General features: G+C 36.3%; 3 protein-coding genes across 4 annotated transcripts; all 3 read right to left on the bottom strand.

Moving 5' to 3' along the window:
- LOC104706277 (probable mediator of RNA polymerase II transcription subunit 19b) lies at window positions 231-2,268 on the bottom strand. 2 transcript variants are annotated; one of them, XM_010422453.2, is made up of 6 exons: window positions 1,968-2,268; window positions 1,579-1,874; window positions 1,189-1,395; window positions 939-1,017; window positions 695-845; window positions 231-383 (listed from the first exon to the last, which is right to left on the bottom strand). In XM_010422453.2, the coding sequence occupies exons 1-4, from the start codon at window positions 1,993-1,995 to the stop codon at window positions 946-948; spliced, it is 603 nt and encodes a 200-aa protein (XP_010420755.1). In that variant the 5' UTR covers window positions 1,996-2,268; the 3' UTR covers window positions 231-383; window positions 695-845; window positions 939-945. The 2 variants fall into 2 exon arrangements, with proteins under 2 accessions (XP_010420755.1, XP_010420754.1); XM_010422452.2 differs by having other exon boundaries at window positions 958-1,017.
- LOC104706276 lies at window positions 4,417-6,284 on the bottom strand. Its single transcript, XM_010422451.1, has 3 exons — window positions 6,183-6,284; window positions 5,684-5,914; window positions 4,417-4,713 (listed from the first exon to the last, which is right to left on the bottom strand). The coding sequence occupies exons 1-3, from the start codon at window positions 6,195-6,197 to the stop codon at window positions 4,663-4,665; spliced, it is 297 nt and encodes a 98-aa protein (XP_010420753.1). The 5' UTR covers window positions 6,198-6,284; the 3' UTR covers window positions 4,417-4,662.
- On the bottom strand, window positions 6,492-8,854 carry LOC104706275 (nudix hydrolase 20, chloroplastic-like). The gene is made up of 9 exons (XM_010422450.2): window positions 8,429-8,854; window positions 8,249-8,313; window positions 7,895-8,087; window positions 7,738-7,818; window positions 7,464-7,589; window positions 7,259-7,338; window positions 7,046-7,161; window positions 6,831-6,951; window positions 6,492-6,725 (listed from the first exon to the last, which is right to left on the bottom strand). The coding sequence occupies exons 1-9, from the start codon at window positions 8,705-8,707 to the stop codon at window positions 6,656-6,658; spliced, it is 1,131 nt and encodes a 376-aa protein (XP_010420752.1). The 5' UTR covers window positions 8,708-8,854; the 3' UTR covers window positions 6,492-6,655.

The raw sequence follows: 9,082 nt of genomic DNA, 5'->3' as shown, positions 1-9,082 counted from the left end.
TTTTTTTTTTTTTTTTGGTTTTCTGAACTTTTGTGCCAAAATTTTAACTTTTTTTGTTCGAGACTAAAGTCACTAAACAAACACCTTTCGACCACAGTTTTCGGCTTGCCACATTGGATTTGATACATAACCTTCACAATTATAACAACTTCGAACGTATGAATTCCATGTGATTTTGCCCATTTTGTATGTAGCTCAAAATGTTTCTATTAAAATGGTCACGAGAAGTCTAGAATGGATAAACTTGTTTGTAACAAAATGTACAAAGCTGCCACCAAATCAAATTATAATACAAGTTGTGATTCTTCCCCGCAAACTTTAGTTGCTTCGTCCCTCCGAAATTTCCCCACAGTGTATTTTATTTATTTATTTAGAGATTATACCTACAAAGCCAAAATCAAATCATTGCTATTAGATGAGACCAATCTACATCGTATAGAAACATTGCCAAATGCAAACCATTGATACACACTAAACTTAAGCTTGTGCATTCACAGTTACTAGTCAGGTTATCTTATAAACCTGAGATCATTGACCATTTCTTCTTGTTTGAAACGACCTTAGCGTTGTTTACTCAATCATCATGTACATTGCCATATGAGAAACATGCAATATCTAGAGATGAAAAGATGAGTCTAGTGGCCGAGAATGCACAAGCTGGAAGCCTGGAAAGAGACAGTACAAGGACAATTACCTAACAAATTAGTCAACAGTGAGTTAAGTAGCTGCTTTTAAACCTCTCCATAACACGTCCTTGGGTGTGCAATACAAAAATGGGAGTGTCCAACGCTTCAGCCAGTAGTAAGCTTCATCGCTCCCATCTCATCAGGCTTTGAGCTCTTATGCTGCAAAAAGTTAATTTTAGGGACGACCAAAATATAAATTGCTGAGCAACAGTAACGTCCAAATTCAGCTTCATTTAAATGGAGATGTCTTACATAGCAATTAATACATCACCTTACTCTTTTTGTGCCTCTGAACGTCATCAAGATCTGCATCCCCATTGCTTTTCCTTTTCTGAAAGTTTAAGTTATAACATTAACATACCATGTAAATTTCTAGACTGCACAGATTTGCTAACTCTGACTAATTGAACAATGGACACATTCAATCGTTAGAAATGGAGAAACACTTTGCCACTCAGCTATTATTATTCGTAGGAAAGAAAGGGACCAAGAAAGCTCTTACCTTATCATGGTGTCCACTTTTTTCCTTCTTTCGTTCTCGATCCTTGTCTTTATCCTTATCTTTGCTCCTAACTTTATGCTTGTGCTTGTGCTTCTTATGTTCCCTATCTTTCTCCTTGTTCTTGTCTCTATGTTTCTTATGCTTCCTGTCCTTATCTTTGGACTCGCTTTTTGATTTAGACGCAATGGTAGGAGCTCCCTTCTCTGCCTGAAAAGTAGAAACCGAAGATCTCAAAATCTCTTACATAGCTCAACTATCATAACAAGATACTTGGCAGGTAATTCAACTTATCAATGGAATGTATCATATACTAATTCCAATTCCAGTATCAACAGAATCAGATATCTACACTAAGTCACATAGAGAGAGAGAGAGAGAAAAGATACTCACTGGAGGCAATTCAACGGGGGCAGTATCATTAAGCTCAAAAGCCTCCTTAAGTTCATCAAGAACAAAAGGTTGGATGCGAGCATTATTACTAGTATCTCGGCCAAGTGAAGCATTAGGAATAAGCTGATCCAATTGCATCCCTTCTCCTTTTCTAATCTCTGAGTCTCCAACCAGACTGTGAAGGTAATGAGCATCTGAAAGTGACTCAGGGAGTGACCTCTTGCAAAAGAATTCAAGGTGTGGCAACAACTTGTATTGTGTTATAAGATCTAAAGCACCACCCAATTCTCTCGGACCTTTGCAATTATAAAAATCAAACATTCTCATTGACGACCCTCAAATCCAAAATAGAAAGAAAAAATAAAATAAAAACCAAAGCTTTTTTTTACCTCCAAACTTATTGCTCTCTGACTCCATATCTTTAGAATTGATCAAACTGCAATTCGTAGAACCCTAATTGGAATCTCTGAAACCAAAAAGAGCCCAAAAGCTCAAGATTTTGACTAGTGTGTGAGAGAGAATAGAAGAAGCAGCAAGCACCACCGCCCATACATATGTTTTCACAAGGCAGGTCTCATCGCAAACCCTCAACTCGGAACGAACAAGTCGTAATTTTTAATTAGGGTTAGAGAGGTGTGTGTTTTCGTCTCAACAACGATGATGCTTGGATCAGTTTTGACAGATTTTAGCCAGCCGATTTATTGATTGGATTCATTCATCCATTTCATTTGGGTAAACACCAATAGTGGTATATTTCATGTACGGGCTTTAGTTGGGCCTTCTCAACCCAAATATCATCTCTATAGTTTCATTACGGTTCGTCCTTACATTTTTTACTCGGTTGCGTGCATATTATTGTTATTTGCTAAGAAAGAAAAAAACCCATAAATCTGATTTTTTTTTTTTTAATAATTTAAGTGATTACAGAGTTTAAGTAATATTTAGGAATTTAAGTGATTGCAGATTTTTTTTAAAAATTTAATAGTAAAACATAGAAATCGCTTATACATTACGATCATGTTTTTTTTTTAATTAATGGACTTTTATTTTTTTATTTTAAAAAGGAAAAAAATCTGATGTGGCTTAATTTGATTGGACATATGACTTTTGCTTTATATGATAAATGATTGCGACTTACGATGTCGTGCAACTTCAGCTTCATAGTCAACCGTCTCCTCCACGCTCAGAGCAGCACCAATTTCTTAAATGGGAAGCGTTGAAAGAAGCTTCGAGGCTGGACCCTAGCCTACAGGATACTCTTAAAGAGATCTATCGCCAATTAGGCATGTCGTACATTCCTCGAGGGCGAGAGGCTGAGCCTGAGGAGCCGGTTGACTCTGAAGCTGAAGTTGCACGACGTCGTCAGAAGGAATGTCTTTAAAGGGCAGAACATCATAAGAAGCAAGCTCGACGTCAACGACGTCAAAGCCAAGCTCGACGTCAAAAGCATGCTCTTTAAGAGCAAGTTATTGAAGAGTTCAAGATGGCCTTTGAGCTCTAGTCGAAGGGAGATATTGGGGGAGCAATATCGGCTCTCAACAAATCGTTCAGCATGCAACCTCTACCTGACACGGACAAGGCTTTGTTCTCACTCTATATAAGGGTTGGAGACCTTTGTAACGCAGAAACATGTATCGAAAGATGTATCAAACATATTATTCTCTCGCTCGCAAACCCTAGATTAAGGTACATAATTGAAGGATTAGATTCAAGGTACAATACTTGAAGGATTCAAGGTTCATCAGAAGCTTAAGGTACAATTATTGTGCATTTTTGTCGAATAAAGCACAAGTCACGTGTTCAATCCTTCAAGTCACCTATCCACCAATCCTTCAAGTCACCTGTCCAATCCCTTCAAGTCACCTGTATAAAATTAAAATCTATATACTACAATCAAAAAAATATAGATTTTAATTTTATACTTATAATTACAGTTCAAATATATATTTTCAGAAATTAAATTACTATGAGCTTATGTGGTGTTGCAATTTGCAAATAAGTTACACAAATCTTTGTCTTTAATTTGTAACATTTACTTTTAGTAGTAACATAAAAAATTGCAAATATTCAACCAAATTATATTGTAAAATATTTTTTAAAAATTTTAATTTTTACAAAATAATTTACTTTTACTTTTGGTACAGTAACATCAAAATTTGCTAACATTCGACCAAATTATATTGTAAAATTACTTAAAATTCTTTTACTTTATTCTAAATTAATAATTAGTTATATATTTTATTACAAATAATAATTCTGTTATGTTATTTTATTACAAATATTAATTATGTGCGTATGCACATGTCATATACTAGAAATTGATTAGTGGGCAGTGTGAATCAAGATGGACGCTCGAAGAGAGGAACGAACAAGTAATTTTTAATTAGGGTTTGAAGCTCCAAGGAGAGAGGTGTGTTTTTCGTCTCAACAATGATGATGCTTGCTGGTTATATAAAAAAAAAATCGCGATTTAAAGGGATCCGCGTGGGATTCAATCTTCATGGCCGATTTTCGTAGAGCCATTTCGTCTCCAAGATCCATGTTTGTGAATAAAATAAAAATCTACGACTAGATATGTTGAGAAGGGGGTGAATTACGATACTTGTGTTTGTTTTATGTAATTTTCCGCTTACAGTTGGTTAACTTTACCGGATCTTTTTTTGTGTAATGCAAGTTCTTTATTCATTTTTAATTTATTCTACAGTTGTTAAGAACTTGTCCACGTATTTGGTTTTAGGCTTTTTTAGCTAGGGTGCATTTAACAATAATCAAGACGGAACGAATCTACTCTGGATTACAATATATATAATTTTGATTTGAGGGAAATGTGATTCATGTTAAATTGCTCTCTTATCATAATAATGTAGGCAGAATTAAGTCAGAATGTATATATACACCAACCAGAGTGGAGTATATTAACAGATAATGCACATATATTACAGAAACGTACGTCGTCTCCTTTTTTTTTTTTTTTTCTTTTGATGAAGAAGATTACAGAAATGTTACACTCATTCATTACACGCTGCGACGTATTTTTGCTATGTCATCGAGGACATATAGATTGCGAGTTTTTGGAACAAGGGCCTAGTTTGGCCTGATACAACAATTAATGTAGGTCAAGATCCTCTTCTTCTTCTGCATGGTAAGTAAATCAGTAAGGTAAGAGAGACTAATACTCTACACATGTATATATACATAATCTTATGACAGTGAGACAATATGCTACCTCTAATTAGTACATTTCATACATAGATATATAAATATAAATATATGTTCCATCTACGAAGATGGATCAATTGAGAATAGTAATAGATGAGATCATTATGCTTCATCTAGCAAGGTGATTTCGGGTGCTCTACAAACTAGAAGTGAGGTTTTCATCTTTGCTTGAAAATAGTAGCTATGAACTAAAATTACATACACTCCATTCATAGCTGCCCCTATATGAGTTGGAGGCTCCATGCAAAACAAACTCATGCTGACTCTCACTACACATCCAAGATAATGAAGATCTAGTGATTTGAATCCACAACACCAATGAAAATAGATTGATATGTTAACTAAATAGTATGTGAATGCCGCCGAATATTTCAGCTTAGCAAAATATAGTGAAACTGCGGTTCTCGTTTTTTTTTTTTTGTACCTATGTTTACTTTATTATAATTCATATTTTGAGAATATAGTAAAACTATATAATTGTATAACACTGACCATAAAAACGATCCTATACAGAGAGATGCAATTCAACTCAGAATATATAGACTGCGCTGTATAGTTCTTCTATTGACAGTTGATTTATGTTGTAGAGAAGTAATATGAATAATCCTTCCCAAGGAGATGGAGTTGCAATATACCAGGGTCATGTCTATGGGTTGAGAAAGAAATGGAACAAATTTTTGAATGGACGTACGCATGCAGAAACACAAAACAAAGCAACAAGGCAAACATAAATCATTTCATGAATTGTTATACCACCTTGTGATGATCCATGCGCGTTGACTAAGGGGAAAAGGATCATCACAAGGGGTATATGAACCAAAAAAACTATAGAAGAGTAAGTGGAGAGAGAGAGAGAGAAAGAAAGAAAGAGAGAGATGGGAATTACCATGACAGGGTCATCGTCTTGAGTTTCGTGGCGATGGTGAAGTTGCTGGTGGTTGCGACGAGCACTTGCCATGAGTTCTTGTTGGCTTCCCAAACTAGAATGTCTCACACCAGCTTTGTTCTGCTTCCTGTTAGCGCGAGCTTTGGAGAAGACAACCGAGTAGTTTGTTTCGTCATTTGGCCCGTTTTGGTCCCATCCTCCGAACTGTGGAACTGGAGTCCATCCAGCATTCTGTACCAGCCATTATCAAGCTTGTTAGATATATAAACATATACATAGTTTTCTCAGGGAAACAAACATCTATAAAAAAACACACAAAAAAAAAACATGTTGAGATTTCATCGGTTAATTTTCCCCATTCTATATAAAACGCGCATTAACCGATGAAAGCTCAACATACATATCTCGATGGTAACTCATGAAGACATCATAAACATCAACAAAATATGAGGATAGAAGAAAAGAAACAAGATGAAGAGAAAACAATTAGAGAGCATGCCTCCCTCTTATCCATAAATAGATATTGCTTGGTTTAGAAGAAAGAGGTTCTTAAACATTGATGAATACGTTCATGATGAGGGAGGACGATTTCTCTTTGAAAACCCCCATTTTTTTTTTTTCCTTTATACGTAAAACGGTTGGGATTCACGATTGTATAGGAGCAGATTTAGATTGTTTCTAAATTTGGGGGATCTCAAGCAATGGTGTTCCTTAGTATCCGGGGGATTTTTAAATACTAACTTAATTTGCTTGCATGCATCCTTCTGGAAAAGGCTGTTAGGTCATGATTTATGAAGACATCTAACAATTAGTAGAAATTAAGTTGTTGAGGTTTACAACTTTGCATGTTCTTTGTAGTGTATTTCATCATACTATTATCATGAATTCATCTATTTATTTACACGCAAGAACCTATTACAGAGCCAGAGTGAGCTTCTACTTAAAAAAAACATCAGATAGTAACTTCCTTAATTATGAGCAATCTCCATTTGTCAGGCGTCGGTAAAGATCCAAGTAACCCGATTGTTCTGGTCTGATGAACCTGCATAGACAAAAATGGAAACAGAATGTTTTGTCAAGGAGTCATAAGGATGTTAGTATCCGGGGCGAGAGCACTAAAATCCCGGGGGTCATAAGGAGTTAGTACCCGTGCCGAAACAAGAAGTCAATAATGACGAGGGAACAGTTCGCCTTGAAAAAACTAGTCTCCCGAATCACATTAGCAACTTGTGCTACTGGAATCAACTTGAAGCTCTCAACTTCTCCATCTGCAATGTAATTTGGACAACAACGCTATGAAAGAGCACACCTCTCAGAAGCAGCAATTCAGGATTACTCATGCGTTACTAGTGATTGCCTAACCTTGATTTTGGGGAACAAAATCTTCAGGGAGTTTCAAATCATAACAAAACAGGACATCACGTTTGAAACAGTAATGGTCGATATCCATGTAGGAAACAGCACCAACTGCTATTGCCCTTTCATAAAACATAAAAATGCAAGATGTTGGAAAACATCAAGAGAGCTATACATACTACTTTTGTTAGTTAAAAACTGAGGAGAATGTCTTCTTACCTATCAGCAATGACTTTGGCAATTCCAGCTTCCTCTTCGCATTCCTTTACTACATTCTCCCCGCAGCTAATCCCGTGAGGCTATAAGGTTCCCAGCGGATGATGAAACAAAATGTGCATTTCGATTCCCTCAAATGAGAATGTGCACCATGATGAATGCTTTCTTTCATCAACAGATAAAGTATAAGACTAGGAGAAAATCTTACCAATCCTCCAGCAACTAGGTGATCAAGCATTCCTGGATAAGTGGATTTTGCCAGACTTCTCTTACCTATCCATAGAGATTTTTTTCCATCTCTTTCTACATATCCATTCATGTGAACTCCGTAACCCTATACCAGATAACAAGAGAGCCATGTGAATAAAATAACACGTATAGGGCAGAGTTTATAGCATCACTCGCGTAAGGAATGCATCAAAAGTGGTGTTCATGGTTACAAGCTGAAACAATTCGGTGCAGTATGTATGATTTTTTTTTACCTTTAATCCGAAATAAGGAGCAGCTGCACGCTCTAGCGAAAAAAAGACCGGGGCATTAAACGATGATTTCACAGGATACAGCTGGTGAGAAGGAAACAAAATATCAAACAAAATGAAAGACAACTAGAAGTTATGAAATCAAACATTGACCCCAAACCTCATTTCGTATTCCTGGAATGATTCCTTTGTCAGCCAAGATTTTGATCACATCTGCAACTGCTCTAGTTCTATCTTCAGGCTTTTGAAACATGGGATTAAGCGTTACATAGTCACCAACACGGTCAGGGCAAGAACCATTTTGTGCAAATGTAAAGATATCATGAAACTCCCTCAAGTACTCGGTAAAAAATCTGTTCAATGTACAGAGAGACAAACCATTTGAGAGCATTCAAGATTCTGCCAAACAAAACTAATAGAAAAGTTCCAATTTTGAAAGCCTCAATTTGATGAGAATCACAGAAGCAGCAGAGACAATAGCTTATAATAGGTTGAGCAAGTATGTATAGTTTACCCTCTATGAATATAACCAACGATTTGTTCCTCTATAACAAATGGAATGAACTCAGCTAACTTTTCCTGCAAATATATAAAAATTGAAACTTTATAAAGCTAACATTTTTGGTTCTGTTTCAGCTTTATAATTCACTACAAAACACCACAAGAATCAATCTTTCAATTCAGTGGGACTTACGGAGCCACGATTGCAGCGATCGACCTTCTGGAGAAACCCGGTGAGATCGGATGAACGGTGAGGCGCATACTCCGCCAGACCGGTCTCGATTACGTCGTCCCACGAGAAGGATGAGCTTATCGGAGATGATGATAAAGCGCGGGAAATACGCAGCGGAGGAGACATAGAAATAGAACTCGAACGCCACCGTAGAGTGGGTAGTAAAACGTGGCGTGCTAGCGCGTGGGATGAGAGTAAGGAAGTGAGAGTAAGACCAAGCGAGCAAAACCCAGATGCCATTTTCCAATGGAGATTGAGACACAAATGCTTAATGCTGTGTCTTGTTAGAGGGATGCGAGTGTTGTTATAGATACGAATGAGTTTAGTCACCACTCACCAGGTCGGTACTTTTTACATTGCCAATGTGAGAAGTTTGGTTTCACTGGTCTCGTGACTCTGGGTCTTGTTTATAGAATCAACAAAATTCCCTTGTTTATATATGGTTTACTTTGATGATTATTTTATTTTTACTTTTTTTTTTATAGAATATTTTATTTTTACTGCTGCGGTAAAATTGGTACTACTAGTCCAGTATTACTATTATCTACGGTTATTAACTATTATTTTTTTTAAAATTATGAAAGTTTACAAAGAAAACAGAAAAAATGTCATTTG

This window comes from Camelina sativa, chromosome 8, assembly GCF_000633955.1.
Source record: "Camelina sativa cultivar DH55 chromosome 8, Cs, whole genome shotgun sequence".
NCBI classification, from domain to species: Eukaryota; Viridiplantae; Streptophyta; class Magnoliopsida; order Brassicales; family Brassicaceae; genus Camelina; species Camelina sativa.
This window is presented reverse-complemented; position numbering and strand designations above follow the sequence as displayed.